This window comes from Protopterus annectens, chromosome 14.part0 (assembly GCF_019279795.1).
Source record: "Protopterus annectens isolate FY-2018-M chromosome 14.part0, PAN1.0, whole genome shotgun sequence".
NCBI classification, from domain to species: Eukaryota; Metazoa; Chordata; order Ceratodontiformes; family Protopteridae; genus Protopterus; species Protopterus annectens.
In genome coordinates, this window is record NC_056748.1 from 927181576 (window position 1) to 927208607 (window position 27032).

The 27032-nt window shown below is 43.5% G+C and overlaps 1 protein-coding gene across 1 annotated transcript in view; it reads right to left on the reverse strand.

Moving 5' to 3' along the window:
- LOC122789348 (glutamine--fructose-6-phosphate aminotransferase [isomerizing] 1-like) overlaps positions 1–27032 on the reverse strand; it is a gene marked incomplete in the record, with an annotated part of 1275423 nt that overhangs the window by 815653 nt on the left and 432738 nt on the right. The window contains 1 exon segment of the mRNA XM_044056728.1: positions 3803–3937. Coding sequence (XP_043912663.1) covers positions 3803–3937 — 135 coding nt within the window.

Sequence of the window (27032 nt, forward strand, 5' to 3'; positions counted from 1 at the left end):
CTCAAAAGACAAACCCACCTCCATAGGCAACACAATGAACAAGAAACTAAGGGTAATGCTGCTAAACGCCAGAAGTCGAAACTTCAAGATGCACGCACTCAAAGCTCTCCTCAGTATGGAAAACATTGATATCTGTGCAGTGATAGAAACCTGGTTCAAGGCTCCAGAAAGCACCCCAGCACTACCAAGTTATACCTCATATCATGCTTTTCGGCCCCAAATCTCAGACCAAACCACAAAAGGAGGGGGAGTATCCATATTTATCAAGGATACCCACACCTCCAGGTTAGTGGCGTTGCACAAAGCATTGGAGACCATCCATGTGCAACTAACAGTGGGCAAAACTGCTTTTCATTTTATAGCATGCTACAGACCACCCTCTCAAAATCAGGAATCCCACTCGGCTTTCCTGAAAACATTGGAGAACATGAAGATCTCTCCAAACACCATTATAATGGGTGACTTCAACTACCCAAACAGACTGGGAGCATTACTCAAGCCCCAACACCCTAGCCCAAAGGTTCCTGGAATTTATAAACTCAAATGCTATAGAACAACTAGTCACCATTCCCACAAGAGGGGAAAACATACTCAACCTGATCATTACCAACATGGGGACTCTATGCTCCATACCAGAAGTAAACCCCTCATTGGTAAGATCAGACCATAAATTAATCTCATTGGATATCCACAACCCGACCCCACCCCCAGCCCAGAAAACCACAGTGAAAAACTTCTCAAAAGCGAACTTCACACTTCTCAAAACCGAGGTGGAATCCTTCAAGGCCCCCGGGCCAGTGGAAACTACGGCCCAAACTGCAGAATCCTATATAAATGCATTCTATGGACACCTCAAGGAATGCATGGATCATGCTATCCCAAATAAAACCAAGACCCAATCGTCCAAAGGCAGGCGTCCAGTCTGGTGGACCCCAGCCATAAATAAGCTGTACAACGGAAGGAGGAAGCTACTGCATGATAGAGCAAAATCCCTAAAAGGGAAGGCATCTCTGATCAGTACTAGCAAAAAATTACAATCCCTCATAAAATCCTCCAAGGCCAGCTTCGAGAGAAAAATTGCACAGGACACTAAAGACAATCACAAGGCTTTTTTTAGCTATGTTAGGAACCTGGGATGCAACTCCCATATGCTCAGAGTTGATTTTAAATGACAAAAAATACACTGAACCCACAGACATTGCCAACATCCTCGCAGACAGGTTTAGTGCAAACTCCCCCCCCCCCCCCACAAAAGAGCAAATATCTATCCCAGCAGAGTGCAGCCTCCCTAACATCTCAGATGCTCTGGTGGAAGCCGCCCTCTCCAAAGCAAAAAACACTGCTTCAATGGGACCAGATGGTGTCCCAGGTTGCGTCCTACATGAACTCTAAGAGGAATTAAACCCTCACGTAAAACTGCTGTACAATCTCAGCCTTACTACAGGATATGTACCCAAAGAATGGCGTACAGCAACAGTGGTCCCTCTCCACAAAGGTGGTGCCTCGACAGACCCTGGAAACTATCGCCCCATAAGCCTGACTAGCCTAGTCTGCAAGGCTATGGACAGGATCATCATGGAACTCAAACAAAGACATTGGGGACCTACAGACACTAGATCCTACCCAATTTGGCTTTGTCAAGGGCAGATCCTGCCTCTTGAACCTGGTCAACTTCTTTGAAACAGTCACCAAGGTCATAGATGAAGGGAAGATAGTCCACACAGCCTATCTGGACCTCGCGAAAGCTTTTGACACAATACCCCACTCGGGCGTCATAGATAAGCTATCCAGCTTAAATATAAACCCCTATGTCACAAGATGGGTTGCAAACTGGCTCAAAGACAGAACGCACAGAGTCAGAGTTGCTGGAGCCATGTCAGACTCGAAACCAGTTACAAGTGGTGTCCTACAAGGCTCAGTCCTGGGACCTCTCTTGTTCGGTATATATTTTTCCAAGGTACAGGCTAACACGGGAGGACTGTGACTGACCAAGTTCGCAGATGACTGCAAACTGGGCGCCATAATTGACTCTCCAGCTGACATGAGCATCCCTCAAAAAGGTCTCACAGAGACGGATAACTGGTGCCAGAGCCATGGTCTAAAGCTAAATACCAAAAAGTGTATTGTCATACCCTTTGGTAAAAACAAAGTGCCCACAAATTACCTCATAGGTGGTAACCCATTAAGTACAGAGGAAGTAATTAGGGACCTGGGGACCCAAGTTGATAGTAATCTCTCCTTTGACAACCACATTGCCAAAGTGGTTAAAAAGACCATCTACATAGCCCACCTTATCATGAAAGGATTCACATCTAGATTAAGGGAGGTCATCGTGCCCCTTTATTCATCCCTCATCAGGCCCATAATAGAATACAATGCCCCTTTTGGGATGTACCTTACCCGACACCTGCAGCAACTAGAAAGACCCCAAAAGTACCTCACAAAGAGGATCAAGGGACTCAAACAGATGCCATATGCTGCTCGGTTAAAAAACTCCAGCTCTACTCAGTTGCATACCGCCTACTTCGAGGCGATCTATGCCTGACATATAAAGCTAGGTCCAACCCAGAATTAATGGACATGCTCCACCTCAGAAAATCCAAATCCCTTAGAGCCATGCGCTCGAGTGACTTGAACCTCAGCACAGAAATAAATAGATCATGCTGGAGGGACAGATTCATAACCCACAGGCTCCCTTCGCTCTGGAATAGAATCCTAGTCCATGTTAGGCAGAGCCCCTCACTGACTCTCTTCAAGAGGAATCTTGATGAGTGGATGGGGGATCGAAGCTTTAGCCCGGGGATTACTTCTGTGTCACTACTAGACAGAGGCACAGTAAACTAACCTTAAAAAGGGCACAGTAAACTCAAATCAAAGGGTGGTGAAAGCCAAACACACTCGGGCTAGTCTTATAAATGCCCCAGGGCAGACAGCCTAGTATAAACCTATGAACCTATGACATCACTAATAAACAAACAGTAATGACATGCAGACTCTCCTCAAAAGTGTCTCTCCTCTTATTTTACCTGACACAGTGACGAACCTTCATTATGATTTAACTGAGAACTAAATACATACAAATGTGCCAGCCACCTGGCGCAGTAGGAGTTAACTGAGAACTAAATACATACAAATGTGCCAGCCACCTGGCGCAGTAGGAGTTAACTGAAAATTAAACACATACAAGTGTGCCAGCCACCTGGTGCAGTAGGAGTTAAATGAGAACTAAAGACATACAAGTGTGCCAGCCACCTGGCGCAGTAGGAGTTAACGGAGAACTAAATACATACAAATGTGCCAGCCACCTGGCGCAGTAGCAGCACACAAGACTATACTACTGATAATACAGTTTCAGCAAGCAAGCTTGAAATTGGAAGGCTGGCGATGGGACACTGGTAAAGTCCCTGACTGCATGGTTAACAGTAACCTCTCTGGAAGGGGGAGGGGAGGGCACTGAACATCTGACTTCAGGCTGAAGTACAGCAGCACTGCAACCTGGAAGCCATCAGGTAACCATACTAGTTCAAAAATAAATTCCAGTGGTGATGAGGATAAACATGGGGGCAGAAAATACCTGTATTTGTAAACTGACCTCATTATATTCAGAATTTCACATATACTCCTCACACATTGGTGTGTTTGTGATACATATGTGTGTGATATAGGTATAGGTATACACACACACAAATTCAAAATAAGGAGGTGGCTACTAACTCAGTATGAAACACTAGACTGCATGATCATGAAGTCAAAGATATTAGCAACTGTACCTCAGTATGCATTTTGAAATCATCAAACTTACCAGTTGCTGAACAACTCTTTCAACCAAGGTATCAAAACTCATCTCCTCATTGTCACTGTTGTCATAGATGTATTTGATCAGTTTTGCGACAGACTCTGTATCAGTTTCTGACTCAAATTCATATCCTTTACTTTCCTTTAAAAAAAACAAAGTAAATGGTAAGCACTGGATAGCATCAGTACAGACAGATGTGACATATGATGCTGTATATACATAGAAGGAAATGTATGCAATGTGGTTTGAAGTCATACATAATGCATCAAGTATACAAGTGGTACTTGAAAGTAAATGTGCAAAACACTGATGGTTAACACACACAATGTTGTCAAGAATACCAAACAGAAAAGGTGTATATGCATAAAAGAATAACTAATAAATCAAAACCATGTACACTAGGATATGTTGTTCCAGAAATTCCACTAGGGTTCAAAGTCAAACAAGATTTTATTTTGTTTTGGTGAGTTGATGTCAACATGTGTAAAGGTCTTCATCAGAACCAGGTACCCTCTCAGGCACTTTGGTCTCCTGTGCAGTTGCATATTCACTTAAATGTCTTCAGGGCTGGAAAATGAAGTGAAGAATCCAAATGGATTAAAAGTGCCACACTGTTGATGTAAAAATACCTGTGCAAACATTTCTTTACAAAAAAATTGTAAATTTCTGCATTTTGCTACATACTTGGGATCCATACAGATTACCTCCCACAGTTGCTTTGTATATTGCGTTTCCATTATCTCACTTCCCAGTCTTTTTTAACCTCTTCTGATTTATTTTTCAGGTATTGTGCAGTACTTATATCCCTAGTAAATCTGCCTTTAACTGCACCTTCTGTTCCTGTCTCAACGGAAAAAACAACCAGAGCTGGCCTTTCACTTAACACTTTCTTATTCACATCCCCTTCTCTTTGCCTATACTCTGCTATCATTCCCTGGTAGGAAATAGTCTGCAACCTGCTGTCAAAACTTCCACTTTCTTATCCCACTCTATTACTTTTCTATCCACAGCTCTTTGCTCCCAATACATTTGTTGCTTTGTTAATTTTCTTCAATAAATGCCAGACCCCTCTTGCCTATTTTCTATGACCCTACTTGCAGTCATCCCTATTGGTAAAGTCTCCTTAATCTATTCATGTGTTAGCTTAGGTCTTAGAATACTACTTTAGAATATAACATTCCATAGGATTATTGTTAATCACCTTAAGGGCCTGAATCTAAAATCTTACTCTATTTCTTGGACTCCCCCCTCACCTTCCCATTTCATCATCATATTTTTCTACTTTGATTGGTAACCTTCTGCTTGAGTTATCAGTCTTAATGCATAGCTCTAAAGAAACCCTTCAAATCATATAGTCATAAAGCACCTTGTTATATGGATGGAAACGACTTATACCACTTAAGCCATGACCTCTTCCTTTCCCAAATAAATTCCTTCAACTCTTTACCAATTATAGCCACAACGTTTCCTGTGGTTTACAAAAATACGCCAGACCTATATACAAACCTAAAGGGACTAAGTATTTTCACTGCTTGTATCATACTATCCATATTGATAATCAAGGGCTTCCAACATCTCAGCTACTCTATCTTTTGTTTAGTCTCTCCGCACTTATCACTACCAGCTGTAAGGACTGACAGAACTGTTCGAGGAACAAAACAGTGTCTTAACTAACATGATCATGATGCCAAGTTGTTGTCTAGGTTTAGAATTGCAGAGACGTTGTATGGTCATGTACAAGTTTAGTCAAAAAATCAATTACACTGAAGCAGAAATCATAGTTAGTACCATAAAGGAAATAAAAGAACTAAAAATAAGATAATTCAAAGTTGCAGGAAGTAAATTTCATATAAAGTAAATGGTGCATTTGGGAATAATTGTATACAAAATAACAGTTGACTAGATAACTAAAATAAGTAGATTGGAAGGAAATGAAAACTATATGACTATGTTGTAATACTCAAGAGTAAAGAATAGAATTAGGTATAATACACATATAATAATGGAAACTGTCACATTCAGTTTTTTTTCTCTTTTTTTTGTTACTATTAGTGTATTTGTAGTCAAGTTGCAAATCAGTACTATGACATAAAAATAAAGTTGTTTAAAAATAAAAGTTAATAGAAATCAAACACTGCTTCACAACGTCTGTCAGAAATTAATTACAAAGTCGCACCTCATGAACTAAGGCAATGTCACTGAACAATTCCATCCCACTTATTTACAACCACTGCGAGTCCTCTTCCTGGAACGCAATTATGCATTATCATCATCATAGGTTCCTGAGGTGAGGACCAAAAAAAAAAAAAAAAGAAGTTATGTCTTACCATAACGTTCCAGCTGTGTTGTCAGTCTTCATATATCCCTGACAGTGGGTTTGGTTCTGAACTTTGGAACGATTCTACCATTATTCCAACTCACTTCTTCCAAAAAACTCTTGAGCGAAGCTCTTCACCAAATTAGCTCAGATCCACTTTGTATAAAGCAGTGATAGACGAGAAACACAGAGAGAGAGAGAGAGAGACCTTACCTGAATCTCTTAATGAAGTCCAATGGCACAGAGGAATCCAATCCACCAAAAAAAAAACGAGGATGTGGAAGGGAGGCGGGAATGTCAAGGTTATGTGAAGATCGACAACACAGATGGAACATTATGGTAAAACATAACTTCTTTATCTGAGGTTGTCAATCTTTACATAATCCTTGACAGTGGTTCAGAATCTTTTGGGAGGTCTCACGGAAGAATATACCTGAGGACCATTGAGTCGAAGGATGCCCGTCCCCTAGAGACCAGATCCAATTTGTAATGAGTAATAAAAGTATGTGGAGAAGCCCATGTAGCTGCTGCACAAATATCATCTATGAAACCCCAGAATGAAAGACTGCTGCTCTGGTGGAATGAACCTTAACAGGCCTTTGTACTGGTAAATTCCTCTTGTCATAAATGAAGGTAATACAGTCCTTTAGCCACCTAGCCAGTGACTTTGGAAACTGGTTTGGTTTCCCAATCACCACTGAAGAAAAGGAAACAAACAATTGATCTGGTGTTTTGAATTCTTTTGTCTTGTGCAGGTAAAAATTAAGTTGTCTATATACGTCCAATAAATGAAGGTAGTATTCACCTTTGTTAGGAAAACTGGGAAAGAAGACTAAAAGTTGAATAGTTTGGTTAAGGTTGGCTTTGGATACTAACTTAGGCAAAAAGGAAGGGTTTGCTCTCAATGAAACCATGTCTTTATGAAAAATTAGGTAAGGAGGTTTACAGGATAAGGCTTGAAATCTCTGATATTCTCCAAGTGGAGGCAATGGCTACCAGCAATAAGGTTTTCCATGACAAGAACTTTAGATCACATTTGTTAGAAGTTTCAAAGGGCGGATAAACTAGGGATTGGAGAAATAAATTCATGCCCCAAGGTGCAGAGGGTTCCTAATATGGAGGTCTGAGCATCATAGATCCTTTCTGAAAGGCTTTGCAAAGCTTATGGGACATTAGGGATGTACCACTCAGACCCCAATGAAAATTTGGAGATTGCAGCTAAATGTAACCGAATGGTCAATGCTGAGGTTCCTGCTTCAAAAAGCAAAGTCAAGAACTCTAGTACTTTATTGACTGGAGCCAAACATAGATCAGTACTAATCTTACACATCCACGTGGAAAACGTACGCCACTTGTTAAGGTATAACTTTCTAGCTGACAGTTTGTGACAAGCCAGAACAATTCTTTGGACTGGTGAATTGAGAGAGGAATGCTTGGCAATCATGGGAACTGGGGAAGCCATGCAGTGAGCTTGAGATTCTGATGAACCAATCCATTTGGATGGGACAGTAGATCTGGAGTCTGGTCCAGACTCCAGGGTTTCCGAATCAGGTGAGGCCAAAGAAAGGAAACTAGATCTGTCGAGGCCAGAATGGGGCAATGAGGATTATCCTGTTCTTTGACCTGATGGTTTTCTTTAAGAAATGGGATATTAGGGGAATTGGGGAAAATGCATATAGATGACCCGTGGGGCCAATCATGCAAACGAGCATCTCTTGGTGACTCCCCCAGAAAGTACAGTTTTGTACCTACCATAAATGTAGATGTCCGATAGGAATGCATCTGCAGTCATTACAAATGGGTTGTCCTGTCGTCAGGCAGCCCTTCGGTCGGCCGGATTCCAAAGTCTGGGTCTGGCCTCGGCTGGTGTCGCACTTCACCCGACATCATAGCTGCAGTTATTCGGGTATAAAGGCATCAGTCGACGCCATTTTCCTCAGTGTTTCTTGCCCCAGATGCCAGGTGCCCTCTTGGAAGGCTAAATTTGGATAAATGCCAATGATTTCAAATAGTAGAGAGCAAACACAAAAAATAAGCATGTATGTACATATATACAAACAAATACACCATAATAGATCCCCCCCAAGCTAGCTGAAGGCTGGCAAATACCCTAGGAGTACCTCAGAGGGGAAGGTGGGTGGGTAATCCTGACTGCAGATGCATTCCTATCGGACATCTACATTTATGGTAGGTACAAAACTGTACTATGTCCTTCAAGGATGCATCTGCAGTCATTACAAATGGGTAGAATACCATAGCTAAACAAGGGAGGAGGAAAGAGTATAGATTATGGTGTAGCTAGGATCCCTTGCAAAACAGCAGTGGCAAAACCTGCTCGGGATCTAGAGTATAAAGGTAAATTGTAATGCTTGGCAAATGTATGCACGGAGGTCCAAGTAGCAGCCTCTATAATGTCCTTGGTAGCCACTCCTCGTAAGAAAGCTGTGGTAGTGGCTGTAGCCCTTGTGGAGTGAGGCCTGATGTTCTCTGGGGTTTTCTTTCCATGGTAGGAGTAACAAAATCTAATGCAATTTCCTATCCATTTGGAGACTGTCTGTTTTGAAATTGGTTTTCCTTCCTTTCCTGTGGCATATGCTACCAGAAGCTGGTTAGTTTTTCTATTGGACTTAGTCCTGTCCAGGTAGTAGCGTAACTGTCTGTGTACATCCAAGGTATGCAAAAGTCTTTCTCCCCTGTTCTGTGGGTTTGGGAAGAATGTAGGTAGGTGGATAGCCTGATTTAATGACACTCTGGATACCACCTTAGGCATAAATGTAGGATTTGTTCTCATGGACACTGTATCTTGATGGAAGATCAGGAAGGGTTGCACTGCCATTAATGCCTGTAATTCAGAGACCCTTCTTGCTGAAGTTATTGCCAGCAGGAAAGCAGTCTTCCAGGATAAGTATTGTAATTCTGCTGTTGCTGCTGGTTCGAAAGGAGGAAGTGTCAATTTTTCTAGCACAAAGTTCAAGTCCCATGCTGGCAATGGTGGTTTCCTGGGAGGTTTTACATTTTAATTCCTCTCAGAAACTGTCTGAGCAGGGGATGAGAGAAGACAGGAGGATCCAAGCTGTATTGTGCTGAAATAGCTGATGCATGTATCTTGATGGAAGAATAGGACAGGCCTGTGTGGAAGAGCTCTGCCAAGTACTCTAGGATGTTGGCCATGTTTACCAGAGTCACATCTTCTCCCTTTGCAGTACTCCAAATGAGATATCTTTTCCATTTTGCTGCATAATTCTTTCTTGTTGAAGGTCTGCGAGCCTCCAGGATTATGTCTTTAACCCTTTGGGATAAATTTGGGTTATTTTCTGTTATGTAATGTTCCAGGCAGTTAGCTGCAGAGTTTTCAGGTTTGGATGCAGGATGTTGTAGTTGTTCTGTGTTAACAGTAATGGGATTAGGGTAGTGTCCATATTTGTTCCCGAGACATGCTCCTCAGCAATGGGTACCAATGTTGTCTTGGCCAGTCTGGAGCTATCAGGATGATCCTTGGACGGTCCTCTTTGATCTTCAGAAGCACCTTGTGCATCAAAGGAAGTGGTGGAAATGCGTATGCTGTCAGGTTTTTCCAACTGAAAGATAGGGAGTCCACCTTCCAAGCAAGTGGGTGGTACGTCCTTGTGCAGAATTTCTTTAGCTGGTGATTGAATGGGGATGCAAACAAGTCTATTTGTGGTAATCCCCATTCCCTTGTGATGGCTTTGAAGATGTCCGGATGAAGCATCCATTCGTGGGCATCTGTGGTTGTTCTGCTTAATATGTCTGCTAGAATGTTTTCTTTTCCCGGTACAAAAATTGCTTGTAACTGAATGTTGTAGCTCAGGGCCACATCCCATAGGTCCAGTGCCAGCCGGCATAGAGGATATGAATGGGTGCCTCCCTGTTTGTTGATGTACCACATAACTGTGGTGTTGTCTGTCCTTATCATCAACTGACCTTCTTGGAGAAATGGTCTGAATGACTGGATTGCCAATTTTACTGCCAGCATTTCCTTTAGATTTATGTGTAGGCGCAGCTGGTCTTGAGTCCATAAGCCTTGTATGCACTTGCCCAGCATGTGTGCCCCCCAACCGAGGTCTGAGGCATCTGTCGTGATGGTTTGGCTTGGTTGGCTTTTGCAGAAGGGCAATCCTGTGTTTGCTTGACAGGCCTGAGCCCACCATAGGAACTCTTGTTTCAGGCATGGGATTATTGGGATTTTGGTTTCTAGGCTGTGCTTGTGTTGGGACCACAAATTCCTTAGGTACCACTGTAGCTTTCTCATATGCAGTCTGGCATGAGGGACCAGAATTATGCAGGATGCCATGAAGCCTAGAGCTTGCAGTACTTTTCTTGCAGTTAGGTGGTTCTGCTTTGTTAATGCCAAGAAGTAGAGAGGTAGTTGCTCTTTCTTTTCTGCAGTTAGGAATGCCATTTGTTTTGATGTGTCCAGCTCTGCACCCAGAAAGGTTATTCTTTGGGATGGAATCAGCCTTGACTTTTTTATATTGACTGTATATCCCAAGGCTTGCAGCAGGTAAATGACTCTTTGTAAGTCTTCTGCTAGCTTGCTTTTGTTGTCCGCTTGTATCAGGCAGTCGTCCAGGTAGGGATAAATTTGGATTCCCTGAAGTCTGCAATGAGCAATTACTGATGCCAGGCATTTCGTGAACACTCTGGGCAGTAGATAAGCCAAAGGGCAATGCTGAAAATTGATAATGCTCTGATCCTGCAAGAAATCTGAGGTATCTTCTGCAAATTGGTCTTATGGGGACGTGCAGGTATGCCTCCTTGAGATCTAGAGTTACCAGCCAAGACTCCTTGCCCAGCATGGGAAGAAGCTGCTGTAGGGTCAGCATTTTGAATTTTGGAACAATAAGGAATGTGTTTAAAGCAGACAGGTCTAGAATGGGTCTCCATTTGTTTTCTTTTCTTGGTACCAGGAAGAGTCTGGAGTAAAATCCTTTCCTTGCTCGATAGTTGGTACCTTTTCCACAGCTCTCATTCTTAATAGCTGAGATATTTGTTTTTGAGCTTCTGTCCTTTGAGTAGGTGGTAGGTTTGGTATTCCTCTCTTCCCTGGTAGAGTATGGAAATGGATCCTGTAACCTTGGTCTATAGTTTGCAAAATCCATTTTCCCTTGTGATGCAATGCCAGTTTTTGAAAACAAGGTTAATTTTCCGCCTATGGGTGCTTCTAGTTGTTCCCTGGTAGGCGGTGCCACTGTCAAGTCACTGTGATTGAGGTGTTGTTGTGGTGGTGGCTGCCGTGCCTCGCTGGTTGTTACCTTGCCATTGGCGTCCCTGTAGGCACCCCTGGATTGGTTTCTGCCTCTTGAACGCCTATTCCTGCCTCTCTGAGCCTTTGAGGAGTCGGAAAGGACCAATTCTTGGAGGGCCAGTTCCTGCTAAACCTTGGAGGTTGAACCTGTAAGAAATCTTTCACCGTTTGTACAGATTTGCCTTCTCTTCCATCTTTTTTAGTACCTGCTGAGCAGGGGAACCAAATAAATTGACCTTGTCCATGGGTGCATCCAAAAGCTTTGATTTGACATGGTCTGGTAATGCCTGTTCTTTCAACCATGCATGTCTCCTGATAACTGTGCCAGTCATGGCTGATCTAAACGAAGCCTCCAGTGCATCATAGCCACATTTTAAAGAATGGTTACTAACCTGCTGTATGTTATGTACCATTTCCTGAACATATTTTTTATCTAAAGATTCTTCAGAGGAAAGCTTTTTAGTTAACTGGTCAAGAATAAACTCTTGATATTGAATCATATGAAATTGGCAGTTCAAAGCCCTAGCTGACAAGGTAGTAGAAGTGTAAACTTTTTTACCCCATTTCTCTAAGGACCTAGATTCCCTTTCAGAGGGGAGGGGGTTTTTAGTAGAAGTAGCAGCTACAGCTTTAGGGCCCTGGGCGATAGTCTCTGGATCTGCAAAAGGAGCCTTGTATAAATGGTGATGAGTGTCCGGGACCCTGTAGAACCCCTGTAGAACCTATCAGGCTTAGCAGGAGCCGGAGGTAATGAATCAGGAGCAGTGCAAGCATCATTAAATGCATCATCTACAACAGAAAGAACTGGAGGTATAGCTAAAGGCCTATGTTGTGGCAAATGTAGAAAGGTTCTAAGCCTTTTTCTGGAGTCTGATAAATCTTGGCCCTGCCACTGAAATTGTTCCCTCATAGCATGCAAGGTTTCCCCAAAGGAAAATTCCTCAGGTGGAGAGGCTGAAGGAATGGACTCTTCCGCATCAGAGTCTTCGTAAGGAGAATAAGAAGCCTCAGGAAGGTCTGTATGTTCTGATTCATCAGAGGAACCATCAGTGGTTACTGGTTCAGGGGGCTCTGCTCTAGGTCTCTTTTCTGGAGATGGGAGAGAGGACCTGTCTGGATGAGGCTGGGATCCACGAATTAAAGAAATTAAATCCTCAGCCAAAGAAAGCATATGAGAGCTAGTGCTGGGCCTGTGTGAGGGGGGTTTGGCAGGCACAGTTTTTGAAGCTTTGGCTGCTTTAGCCCTGGCAAAGGCCTTAATAGACATGGCTGCAGGAGGCCTAGCAGCTCCACGTGCAGGGGTTGAAATATCCAGGGGAATTGTGTCTGATAATTCCTGAGAAACTGCAACAGAAGGCTGGATTTCAGAAGCTGATTCTACCAGGTTAGAGGAGGCCTCGGTAGAAGGCATGGTTTCGGCTGGAGAAAGTACCGCTTGCTCGGTTTCGGCTGAAACTGAGACACTCGCGGTTTGCTTAATCGCGGTTTCGGCCGAGACCGCGGACCGCGAGTGTCGGTCCTTTTCTTTTCGTTTTTTGGAAATTTGCATTGTCGGAGGATCTGACGGCATAATGTAGGCAAAATCAGAGCCGAAAATTTGTTCAGCAAACTCCGACCGGCGTCTAAGCGTCCGTCGGTTAAAAGAAGCGCAGGCTAGACAAGCTGCTATGTCGTGGTTTGGGCCTAAACAATGTATACAGTAGGAGTGGAAATCTTTATGAGGTATTTGTTTCCCACAAGATAAACAGTTATTCACTTTCTCTGACATCGGCTGAGGCAAGAAAGAGTCCCCAACGGGTACTTAGCTTTTAGAAGTCTTGGTAGTATTCGGTAGTAGTAATCTCTGGATCTGACCGACCGGCACTTGCAAACAGCTTCTGCTTCGGGCGCCACGCGGCAAGAAAGACTGAGGAAAATGGCGTCGGCTGATGCCTTTATACCCGAATAACTGCAGCTATGACGTCGGGTGAAGTGCGACACCAGCCAAGGCCAGACCCAGACTTTGGAATCCGGCCGACAGAAGGGCTGCCTGACGACAGGACAACCCATTTGTAATGACTGCAGATGCATCCTTGAAGGACATCGAGGATCAGGGCTAAGTAGCTGCTGCACTTGTTGTTCAGGGGAGATGCAAATAGGTTGCAGCAAGGCTGGCCCGATTGGCAAAGTATCTTTTCCGCCACAGATGGATTGAGAGACCAATTGTGAGACATTACAGTTCATCTGCTCAATCTGTCCAGCATCATGTTAGAGCTCCCCAGAATGTATGTTGCAATGAGAAAGCAGTCGGATGAACATGTCCATTGCCAAACTGTAACAGCTTCTCGACAGAGGGGATAAGACCTGCCCCACCCCCCCACTTGCTGATATACCAGACTACTGACATGTTGTTTGTTTGGATTGCAATCATTCCTAAGGGAAGGACTGGGTGGCATCCTAGCAACACCAAAAGCACTGCCCTCATCTGTAGAACACGGATATGCAAATTGGCGTCTAGATGGGACTAAGTGCCTTGGACTTCTTTTCCCAGATAATGCCCCCCCCCACCCTATCAGGAATGCATCAGTGTTCACTATGCCTTGAGGTTGAGGAGAAACAAAGGAATGGCCCAGCAAGATTTCTATGGAGTGAAACCACCACTTCAGGCCTTCCTTGCAACAGTTGGTAATCATGATCAAATGTAACACTGGCTGATCTAACATGAACCACTGAGACACCAGAAGCCACTAAAGAATTTGCATGTGATATCTCACTAGACGAACCAGAGTGATAGAGGCTGCCATTGACCCTAGAGCTTGAAGAAGGAGGCTTGCTGGCACTTTGTTGTTGTGAACAATCTGACTGACTTGTAATCTTATCCTTTGAACTCTTTCTATGGGCAGTGGATACAATACTTGTGATCATGTTCAACATTGCTTCGATGAACTTTAATTGTTGAGATGGCTCTAGATGGGACTTTTTGGAGTTTATGGTGATGCTTAACCCAAAACAAAGCAGAAGAGTGTAGTCTTGACCTTCTACGAGAAGACACCTGGTGGAAGCAGTAAGGAGCCAGTCGTCTTGATATGGAAACGCACTGAATTCTTGCAGTCTAAGATGAGCTGCTACCACTGCCATGCATTTGGTGAACAACCTGGGGGCTATGGTGAGACAAAGGGCAGTGCCCTGAACTGACAGTGACTTGCCCCCAGCCAGAAATGCAAAAATTTTCTGGACCATTTGTCCATCTTTATGTGGCAATACATGTCCTGAAGACCTACTGAGCACATCCAATCATCTTTTCCCAAGAACGGAATAATAGACTGAACTATGACCATCCGAAATTTGGTTTGCTGAACTTTGTTTAGCATGCTGAGATCTAAGATTGGTCTCCAGTCCCCTGTCTTCTTTGGCACTAAAAAAAATCTTGAGTAAACTCAGGATCCTATTTGGTCTGGTGGGACTGCTTGGATGACTCTTTTGTCGAGCAATTTTTGAATTTCTATGACTGCTTCCTCCCTGTGACTGGGTGAAACATCTGGGATTTTGGTTACACTCTTTGGTTGCACTAAAAAGGGGATATTGTACCCTCTGGTTATAATCCTCGGCACCCATTAATCCTTTGTTATCCTTATCTAGGCAAATTTGGTACAGGATAATCGCCCCCGACTGCCTCCAGTGGACAGCAATTGGACCTCCTTTCAGGAACGCTGATAGGAGTTTTCAGGGAAAGAATCCCTGGGAACTCTGATTCGGCAGGGCACTTCTGCCTCTTCCACTGTCTCTTCTATTACTCTCCCCCCTGCACCGGGAGAAGTCATTGCCACATGAATCTTGGAACGGCCCTTTGGACTTCTTGAACCATAGCCTCCCACTCCGCTGGTTCCTGGAATAAGGCTGCTATGGAGTGGAAAAGCATACGCCTACTGCAGAAAGAATCTTTCCATCTTTCTCACATCTGGCTACAGTCTCTAACTTTGGGACCAAATAGGGATGTTCTGTCAAACAGAGTGCTGACGAAAGAAAACATGAATGACTCTGCGTACTCACATAAGCGCATCCAGGCATGTCTCCTGATGGCTATGCCCGAACCTACTGCTCTCATCGTTCCTTCGGCAACTTGAGCAATTAGCCTCATGGACGAGTCGGAAACAGATTCAAGGGTGGCGAGCTGAGAAGTTACTTTGTCTCAAACCCCTTCAGCTACTGCTCCTGACAGAGTATCTGACAGTTCTTTAATCAGATCTCTCTCAAGCCTGGTAAAATGTGCCACGTAGTTCGAAGACCTGAAAGCGAAGGTAATTGAGGCATAAACATGCTTATCAAGTCTATCCACAATCCTAGATTCTTTATTAGTAGGATGGATAGTAGGACATTAGTTGGAAAGTTCCTTTTTGGTGGCTACTGCTACCACCATGGCATCTACTGGAATTCCCTTACTAAGTGCTGTTGATCCTTAGGTGCTGAAAGTATGCAGCCTGGTCTCTTAGGGATCGGCTCGATGGAATCAGGGAACTTCCAAGTTCGCTGAGTTATTAGCTTAGGATAGTCAGTGGGTCGAGAAATCCAAAAGGTAATGGGCTGAGCATGAATAGCCTCAAGATATACTATTTCCTCAGAGGAAGGGTGGAGGGAAGTCCAGCCACCCCAATCATCGGGGAGACTTGAAGGAACCCTTTCCTTCACTGAAATCAATATCTTCCGTGAATGACTCCTCAGTGGAGTCACTTTCTCTTGGCAGGAACCTCTTCGGTTGGTTGCTCCAGAGGGGTATCTGAAGAAGACATAAACACTGTGGTTAGATCCTGAGACTTTTGTGCCTTCTGTCCCAAGAAAGAGGCTGGAGGAAGCTCCAGTTGAGGGGAAAGGCCAGAGGTTTAGTTCAACAGGGTTGGCAAAGACTGCCTGCAATGGACAAGCCCCTCTCATTAGCCTGGAAGGCAGACCCCCCCCCCCCCATAGAGGCATGGGGGCCCAGAACCAAAACAGACTCCTTCAGAACCGTGGTCCCATCCTGTACCGAGGAAGCCGCCTCGAAGACCGAAGCTGGGGTCAAGCTTACATACGCAGAAGCATCGAGGGGCATGGGCCGCTCCGAAAAAGCTGAAGTTGAAACCATCCCCTGGGAACAGGCAATAATGCTGCAACCCCAGGAGGTCTCTGGATCAGACAAACCCGAAAAACTCAGAGTAGTAATCCATGCCAGAGAAGGAGCTCTAGCTGGCATCGAAACAGTCAAGGCTGGGCTGGGTCAACACCAAGGACTCTGAAGTCGGAGGAGGAAGAAAAACTGGGGTGGAAGTTTCCAGAGCCAAAAGTGCTAGGAACCGTAGCCGAAGATAATCCCCTTGATGTAGGGAACTGATCCACCATCCTCATAATATCAGATGCAGTAAAGCTCTTGTTGGATCAGTTGGAGGAAACAGGAGATCTGGGTGGATCTCTCTCCACGAATGGACTCGGGGGTGGTATGCAAAGGGGTCTACTGGTCCATGGAAGTTGTTTGAAGGACAACTCTTTCAGTTCCTGGGTTTTTGGCATCGAGCTGGAGGAATCCAAAGTTATAATCGGTGCCAAAGAAGTCGGTGAAGAAACCAGCACCAATGGAACCAAGGGTTGAGTTATCTGACCTATCGGTTCCGAGGAGACTTTTGGAACCATAGGAGTCTTGGCTACTTTAGGTGGCGATTCCAAAGAAACAGTCAGGACTGATTGACTTCTTTTTTTAGGCTTCTCCCATTTACTTGTAGAGGAAGAAGAAGTAGGAGAACTAGCCTCTTTCCTAGATCCAGATAAGGACTCTTCAAATTCCGATTTAAGAAGACCTTTCAAAATTAGCTTGTTTCTGCGGTCAACTAGTGAAGCGATCACAAATAGCACAGTCTTCCTGCAAATGAACAGGCCCAAGACAATATATGCAAAGAGTATGTCCGTCAGAATTCAGCATTTTTTTGTCACGTTTAACACACCTCTTGAAACCCGAGGTGCCTTTAACTGGCTTGTCCACCATGATAAATCACACACACACTCACACACACAGAATGGTACAAGGGGAAAGAGTCTTTTTTTAAGACCGAAGGAAAAATCAACAAAGTACCAAAAATGGTACTAAAGAAATACAAGTTAAAGTAATAAGGAAATGTACAAACTATGGTACGTAAAGACTACCAAAAGTTAATAGACACATGCACACGCTAACTAGAAATGATAGGAGCAGGTAGAAAGGGAAACAAATTAACAGCTACTGATAAGGAAAGACGAGAAAAACTTACAGTTTAGAAATTTGCTATCGCCCGAGACTTAAGGGCAGAATGCGTCTGGCACTATGCAGAGGGAAAAGAGATCTGAGGTAATTTGGTGAGGAGCATTATGGGTGGAGCTTAGCTCGAGAGTTTTTGGAAAGAGCGAGCTGGAATAACATCAGTCAGTTCTGAGGTTCGGAACAGAACCATCTGTCAAGGATTATGTGAAGACTGACATCAGATAGTCATATTTAAAATATAGAAAAATGATTATGAAAAGTCAAAATTACACACACGTGATGAAAAGTCTGAAGAAATAATAAATAAATCTCAACACAGCAGAATGTGTTTAAGTATTTAAGCCTGCATTAAGTTCCTGAAGCATGAACGTGTGCCTTTGGTCCTTGGCCTCTATCAATAATAAAGCTTTGTACTATATACACTGACAGAGGATGACAATGGGACAAGGATAAGCACTGGGATAATTATGTAGCACTGAAGACAATAGTGCTAAATAACCTGTCTTAAGTAGAGGGCACAGACTGGAGACTCTATATATGGTGGTACTACAATGATGCTAACAGTCTGGCAGTGACAGTGCCACGACTGGTGGGGGTAATGACAGACTGCATTGTACTTTTCTACATAAACACATTAAAAGGTAGCTTTAATTACAGATGGTGTGATGGGAGGACAGTAAAAGACTAGGAATACTATCAGTGAGAGCCCCAGAAGTAGGATTTGAGCTTGTTTGTGATGATGGTTAGCATTGAACTGTAAAAATGGGGAGGGAAAAGAACACAGATTGCAAATTGTTTTTATACTATGTGCTACTGCAATGGAGGAGTGGGTACCTAAAGAATTACGGGACTATGAATGCTTACATCAGGAAATTTGGTGCTCCATTGCAGTTCTACTTTGGGAGGCAGATGGTCACAATATGAAGGTGCAGAAATTAAAGGAAGTTATATGTCAAACCTTAAGAGGGGAATAAATTAGAGCACCTGCAGAAAGTCCATGCAAACAAAAGGGAAGCATGAAAACACTTCAGGGGCACTGATTGGAGGTCAGGTCTAATCCCTGAACCATGAAGATGTGAGGTAGAGATTCTGCTACTGAGCACTGTACGGCCATAATGACACTGTTAAATGTTGATGGACATCTTTACTGACTTCTAGAGCTTGAACTGGCTTGGAAAAAAGTTTTTGTGATATTAGGAAGATATGATGGATTAAATATTTATTTTGACCTCTGATTTATTTGAGGAATAATAGAGGTTTTTTAAATACATTAGCATGTATAAATATTTTACCTTCTATTTTAAGTTTAGAAATATTGACAAGTGTATTCCTTGCTAATAGTTTAAATGTGGTTTTAGTCTGTTCTGAATATCACCAAAAAGCTATACCTAGTTATCGCCCAAGATAACTGTGCCATGCAGATAAGGTCTAATTCTGTTTACAATCTTATTTGTTTTTCAAAGTCTATGTCATAATTTGAAATTTGTTTTATTTTCAATGACAATTATTTCCTTTTTAATGTCTTTGTTCATTTACTCCTTGCCGTGAGCAGCTTAAATTATAAATATTCTTCTTAAAATGCTGACCACTGAATATCAGGTTTTATCTCAGATTTATCAAAATGTACATAATGCTCATTTAGAACTTCTTTCTTAATTTTTCTCTAAATGTTTGGGATTAAAATCTAATTGCTTCCAAAAATTCTGCTCTTATACAAACCATTCTAAACAGATGAAGCAGAGTCTTTGTATGGTCCAGTTAAAACACTTGAAATCTGGAAATAGTCAATTCTTGATCAAGATTAACAACATGCTGAATACATATTTTTTTATTGTTATTTTGAACAAAACTGCGTGTGTTAGAAATTGTTTATTATTACGTTATTCAATCTACAATAGCTGATAATGTATTTGTAATATGGTATTTAAACTAAAGAGATATGTCCTACTGAGCCTCAACAAGAGTGTAAGGGACATAAAATCTTAATCTTCCAAAAGTTAATATACAGATACTCACTTTTATGTTAAGGAGGAAGACAAAAAGTGAAGACAGTGGATTCAAGTAGAAGGCAAGGATCTCGACAAGAAAATTACATTCTTTACTGGGAATGAGCAAATGGACAAACGTAACCTATTTTCAGTGGAGGCACAAGGAGAAAATCTCCAGATATTATGAATACAGCGACAGTATCCTGATGTTACATAAACAACTCCAGTGGAAACAGACAAATGTACATTACATTCGGTTTCTGCCTTATATAAGTGGTACATTTTGTATTATTTTCTGCTTAAACTCTGAGCTTTGGCCAGCTAAGACCTACATGCAATCAACTGGACGTATAAGTGAATTTAAGTAAATCTTTATCTGCACTTTTTTCAAATACAGCATTTAAATTGATTTATTTGTGTTGCATTGAATACTATCTAGCTGGACGTTGTTGCTCTGTTTTTCCAGTTAATGCTCGTTAGAATTCCTGCATAGCCAGTTTCAGGTGGGGGTAGTTCACTTCATTGTTATTTGGTTTCTGCCTTTGTGGCTCTGTTTTTTCAGTTAGTTTCCCACCCACCCTCCCTGCTTTTGTTTTGGTGTTAATCTTGGTGGCTTTGAAACTGCCCGCCCCTCTTGTAAATTTGCATTTGGATACTCCTCCTTGGCCCACCTCATTTGCTCACTCAAAAAAAAAAATAAATAATGTGCACTTTTTTCATCTGCTTTTACTGTATTTGTGTTTCTTCCTACTTTATTTTGCTTTTGCGTCATCTTAAAAGTACTCAATTATATTTATTACTGCTTGGTGTAACTATCATTCTAAGCCTTTTGGTTTAAGCACTTGGGCTTCAGACCAGTTGTTTTACATTAAGAAGGTTTGTGGTCTGCACTGTTGTGGCAGCTCAGGTAGCTTACATCCTTCTAAGTTGGGAGTTGCTGATTGAAGGCTCAGTGTCTGTTATTCTAAAAGTGTATTAGTTCTGGTTTAAGCACTCGGGCTTCAGGCCAGTTATTTTACATTAAGAAGGTTCATGGTCTGCACTCTTTTGGGAGGAGAGGCTGGACTCGGACTCTGCCCTTCTGAGCTGGGAATTTCTGGTTAAAGGCTTATAGTGCCTGCATATTTAAACTGTTTCTTACTGAAATTGGTGCGCCTTGTTTGCTGTAGCATAGACTAGATCCACGCCTGCTGAATCTACCTTTGTTTGTATAACTTGAACACTAATCCAGGCCTTCTTTTTTGGAGAAGATTCCCCTGCACCCCAGTGGCAAGAGTGTGCAGTTAGAACTTGTATGACTGAAGACTACAGGAACAGGGCTCAGTTTTGATATTTATTTACTGGTTAATTGGGTAATTTGTTTAAAAGCCTTTTCTGATTGCTTGTAGTCGTCTAAAGCTGTTTTAAGTGTATTTTTTACTGTTTGTAGTCATTTAAAGCTGTTTAAGTGTATTTTTTCCTTATCTTTTCAAAAAAAAAATTTTCCTTGTTTCCCACCTTTCTAAGCTAATATAGTCCAGTTTTCAGGCAAGTGCTGAATTCAGGTCTGTGTTACAATTTTCTGAGTTGCCCATACCTTACTCTGATAGAGGGAGGTTTCTCTGTTCACCTGTGAGAGAGGTGAGCAGCCATCTGTCCCTGGAGGAGTGGTTCCAGCCCAGACGTTAGTAGTTTATAAGCCATTTTGGGCTAATTTCTCTTTCATTTCCCTGCTGTAAAAACCACGTTTCCATGGCTGTGCACGTCCAGGTAGCGCCGGTTAGCTAGGGCTAAATTTATCCTGGCTCCACCAAGTCTCCTCTTCAGTTTTTCCCTTGAAAGTAGTCTAACTCTCACCCTAAGCACTTAAAAAGCATCCTACAGTCCAGCACTTGCTCAGACCTAATAACAAGCACTAATATACCCAGACACTTGATTGCCCAGCAGGGCAAGGCTCATTATTTACCCCTCACCAACCAAGCGACTAAGCAGCTCACCCTACTATTCAGGCAAGACCAAAGGGCAATTTCAGGTATACTCACCAGTCCAGCTGGTGAACCTGGGTATGCTGAGGCAATGTTACAACTGCCTCATGTACACAGACAACCCTCTCCTCCTACCACAAAACATTAACATACGAGAGAGATGCAATTATATAGCTAAATTGGAGGCTAAGCTCTCTCCACCCAAGACTGGAACAGGCAGTCATGAGGAGAAGGTTAACACCTGCACCACACCTCCAGCCTCACTTAGACATACTAAACCAGCACTGGCAAAAAATACACATAAATACACAAAATCATAATCGGAGGCTCTAAATAAAAACCTGCAAAAAGCATCACAGACCTCCAAAGTAGACACCCAAAAAACCTGCACCTCCTGTCACAAACCAGACAACACATAAAACACAAAATCAGTGTGCCGCACAATCACAGCCATTAAGGTGACATACCTAACACACTAGTAATAGGGGACTCTATAGTCAGGCACACTGACGTTCCACTCACTAGGCTGGACAAGGAGAAGGTTACTGTTAGCCGCCTGCCGGGAGCCAGAATCTGCCACATAACACAAGCACTCAGGTCACTCCAGAACAAGTACAAATATGACTCTGTCATTGTTCATGTTGGTGTGAATGACCTGAGACGTACCTCCCTGGACTACATGAAGAGAGACATGGAAAACATGATCATGTAGCCTAGGCGGGTAGGACCCTGAACCTGATTAGCATCCTGCCCTCACCAAGAATGACACCGCAGTATAAAGAAAAAATGATCAGTTTCAACAATTGGCTAAGCTTCTGGTGTCATTCAAACGGGATCCAGCGTCTGTCAGACTGGAACGACATGCTCGACAAGCCTCGTTGCTTCGCAAGAGACGGCTTGCACCTGTCACCCATAGGCTTTTGAATACTGGCCAAGGCTCTTGCTGCCCCCATAGTGCCTTTTTTAGGCAAGGCTCAAAAGTCAAACCCACCTCCGTAAACAGCACAAATAAAAAAATGAGAGTTATGCTACTCAACGCCAGGAGTTTAAATCTCAAAATGCACGCACTCAAAGCACTCCTCAGTATGGAGAATGTCGACATCTGGGCAGTAACTGAAACCTGGTTCAAGGCTCCACAGAGCATCCCAGCACTACAACTCATACCACACATTTCGGACCGAAACACAAAAGGAGGGGGTGTATCCATATTCAAAGATACCTACACCTCCAGGTTAGTGGCGCAGCATGATACCTCCGAGATCATCCATGTGCAACTAACATCAGGCAAATCTGCAATGCAAATTGTGGCCTGCTACAGATCACCCTCCATGACCCAGGACCACCACTCCACCTTTCTGGAGACACTGGAAAACATGAAGGTCCTTCCGAACACCCTGATATTGGGCGATTTCAATTACCCTACCGTTAACTGGGAAAACTACTCAAGTACAAACTCCCAGGTCCAGCGCTTCCTGGAATTTATCAGCTCAAATGCCCTGGATCAGCTGGTAAACTCCCCTACCAGAGGTGAAAACATATTGGACCTGGTCATCACGAACATGGGCGACAGGTGTTCCACACCGGAGGTCAACCAGTCACTGTTTAGATCAGACCATAAACTAATCACTCTGGATGTCCACACCACACCACCACCTCCAACCAAGGAAACCACAGTGAAAAACTTTTCTATATTAAACATCACCTTACTTAAGACATAGGTGGTAAGTTTCACAGCCCCCACGCTAAAAGATAACAGTGTCCAAGATGCAGGAACCTTTACACAAATGCACTCTATGAGCACCTACAAGGATGCATGGATCGTGCCATCCCAAGCAAAACCAAGACTCACTCCCCTAAGAGAAGGAAACCAGTCTGGTGGATCCCTGCCATAAACAAGCTATACAATAGGAGGAGGAAACTAGTTCAGAAAAAAGCAAAACCCGAGAAGGAAAGACATCCCTGATTAGTATCAGTAAGAAACTAAGGGCCCTCATAAAATCCTCCAAGGCTAACTTTGAAAGAAAAATAGCCAAGGATTTGAAAGATAACCACAAAGCCTTCTTTAGCTATGTCAAGAATCTAAGTGGCAACTCACAGATATGCTCTGAGCTAGTGCAAAATAGCACAAAATATACTGAACCCACTGATATTGCCAACATCCTGGCAGATAAATTCAGTGCAAACTTCACCCCCCTCTCACCCCCAAAAGGGCCCACAACAATACTGGAAAAGTGTAGTGTCCCGGAAATCACAGACGCACAGGTAAACAGCCCTTTCAAAAGCCAAAAGCACAGCACCAATGGGGCCAGATGGTGTCCCAGGCTGTGTCTTGCATGAACTACAGAACGAACTAACCCCCCATCTAAACACACTGTTCAACCTCAGCCTCTCCACAGGCTACGTGCCTACAGAATGGTGCACAGCAACAGTTATTCCGCTCCACAAAGGAGGGGCCACAACTGACCCTGGTAACTATCACCCCATAAGCCTAACTAGCCTGGTCTGCAAGGCTATGGAGCGCATCATCATGGAACTCATTAGCAAAGACATTGGGAACCTCCAAACACTTGACCCGACCCAGTTCAGCATGCCTACTAAACCTGGTTGATTTCTTCGAGATAGTCACCAAGGCCATAGATGAGGGGAAGGTAGTTCACACAGCCTAACTTGACCTCGCCAAAGCTTTTGACACTGTTCCCCACTCTGGAATTATAGAAAAACTCACCAGCCTGAACATAAACCCCCAAGTCACGAGATGGGCTGCCAACTGGCTTACAGACAGAACTCACACGGTAAGAATAGCAGGCTCCAGGTCAGACTCTAAACCAGTCACAAGTGGTGTCCCACATGGCTCGATCCTGGGACCCCTACTGTTCGGCATATACTTCTCAGAAGTACAGGCAAACACAGGAGGACTATGGCTAACCAAGTTAAAGATGACTGCAAACTGGGAGCCATAACTGACTCTCCGGCTGACACGGACATTCTCCAAAAGGGCCTTACTGAGACGGACACCTGGTATCAAAGTCATGGTCTCAAGCTAAATGCCAAAAAATGCATAGTCATCCCATTTGGGAAAAACAAAGCACCCATGAATTACCACAAACGTGGCAGCAATAAGAGATCTGGAGACCCAGGTAGATAGTAATCTCTCCTCCTTTGACAATCATATTGCCAAAGTAGTTAGGAAATCCTTCTATGTAGCCCATCTAATTACTAAAGGGTTTACATCTAGAAATAAAGAGGTTATAGTGCCCCTCTACTCGTCACTCATCAGACCCATCATAGAGTACAATGCCCCATTTGGGATGTACCTCACAAAACACTTCCCAACAGTTGGAAGGACCACAAAAGTACCTCACCAAGAGGATTACTGGCCTCAAACATAGGTCCTATGCAGCCCAACTGGAAAAACTCCAGCTGTACTCAGTCGCATATTGCTTACTCAGTGGTGATCTCTGCTCGACTTACAAAGCCATGTCCAACTCAGAATTGATGGACATGCTCCACCTAAAGAAATCCAAGTCACTATGAGCCACTCGCTCTAAGTGAGCTAAACCTCGCCACAACAATAAATAGAACATGCTGGAGGGATAGATTCCTGTCACAGAGACTCCCCATGCTTTGGAAAAAAATTCCTAACTACATTAGGCAGAGCCCCTCACTAACACTCTTCAAGAGAAACCTTGACGAGTGAATGGGTAACAGAAAATACACCCCTGGGATCACTTCATTGGCTCTTCTTGACAGAGGCTCAGTTAATTAATCAATGGGGCAGAGAAAGCTGACACTCTGGATAGGCTTAAAAATGCCCTCGGGCAGATAGCCTAGTACCTACCTATGAACCTATTAGTTTCAACAACTGTGTTTGAATTCACAACATAATTAGAGGAGGAAGATGAATCAGATATAAACAGTGACAGAACAAAAGATAGATCATGTTACCAACTTGGAGCTTGCTCATAGGTGTGTACTAGGCCAACGGCCCTGGAGTCTTTACAAGCCTAGCCCCAAAAAACTGCCCAGGCACCATGGCACCTGATGTTAGTTCACAGTGCCCATATCCAGTAGGGCAACTGGAATGATCCCTGGAGTGAAAGCGCAGTTGTGTACACTTACCATAAATGTAGATGTTCCAGTGCATTCACTGTTACAGTCATCACCTGTGGGTTATCCCTGCTGTGGTAGCCCTCGGCCGGCCCGAATACCAGAGTTAATGTTTTTCTGCGTCTGTTGCTGTCGCTTGTTGACTGACGTCAGGTCGTCAGTGCTATAAAGCAAGGCAGCTGATGCCATTACATCAGTTTTTCTTGCCCTAACCAGTCAGAAACCCAAGGAAATACAGTAAAGGGATCCTGGTGGCTAAAAGCCACCTAAGAAGTTTATTTCTCCCTAAGGAAAGAGGATATAAGGGGGAAGGAGGGAGGGAAACCATGACTGCCAAAGTGAATAGATTTGAACATCTACATTTATGGTAAGAGTACACAACTGTACTATCTTCTTCATGTTTCACTGTTTCAGTCATCACCTGTGGGAGGATTCCCAAAGCTGAGGAGATGGGTGGAAGGATTTGTTAAGAGACCTAGGCATGGGTAAAGCATGCCCTGCAGAACTGCAGAGGCAAAACTTGCCTTAGCCTTAGAGAAAAGAGGTAGGTGGTACTGCTTTGTAAAGGTATGGACAGAGGTCCAGGTGGCAGCTTCCAAGATGTCCCTGGTGGGAACGCCTCTGAGGAATGCTGTGGAAGTGGAGGCTGCCCTAGTGGAATGGGTATGAATAGACTTAGCGGGTTGGTTTCCCATGTAATCTGTAGTACAGTGTGGTATCCATTTGGAAATGGCTTGCTTGGAAATGGGCTTCCCCTCTGCCCCTGGGGAAAAGCTAACAAGAAGTTGGTCTGTTTTCCTGAAGGGTTTAGTACAGTCCAGGTAGTATATGAGCTGTCTGTGCCCATCTAGTGAGTACAGAATTCTTTCCACTTTGGTTTGAGGGTTAGGGAAGAAGGTGGGTAGATGTATGGCCTGGTTGAGTCACATTAGATACCACCTTGGGTATAAAGGAGGGGTTAGTCCTTGGGGAGACCCTGTCTTCATGGAAAATGATGAAGGGCGCAATGGCCATCAGTGCCTGAAGTTCTGAAACCCTTCTGGCTGAGGTGATAGCTAGTAGGAAAGCAGTCTTTTAGGAGAGGTATTTCAGTTCTGCTGAAGCAGCAGGTTCGAAGGGTGGCAAGGTTAGTTTTTCCAAAACATAATTCAGGTCCCAGGCTGGCGTGGGTGGCCTTCTGGGAGATCTGATACTAGAAGCCCCTCTGAGGAATTGTTTAATCAAAGGATGTGAGAACAGGGGCTGGTCTGTATCAAAATGAGCTGAAATGGGTGAGGCATGGATTATAATATAAGAGAAGGAGAGGTCACTATTGAGTAACTCCGCTAGATAGTCCAGGATAAGAGGGACGGA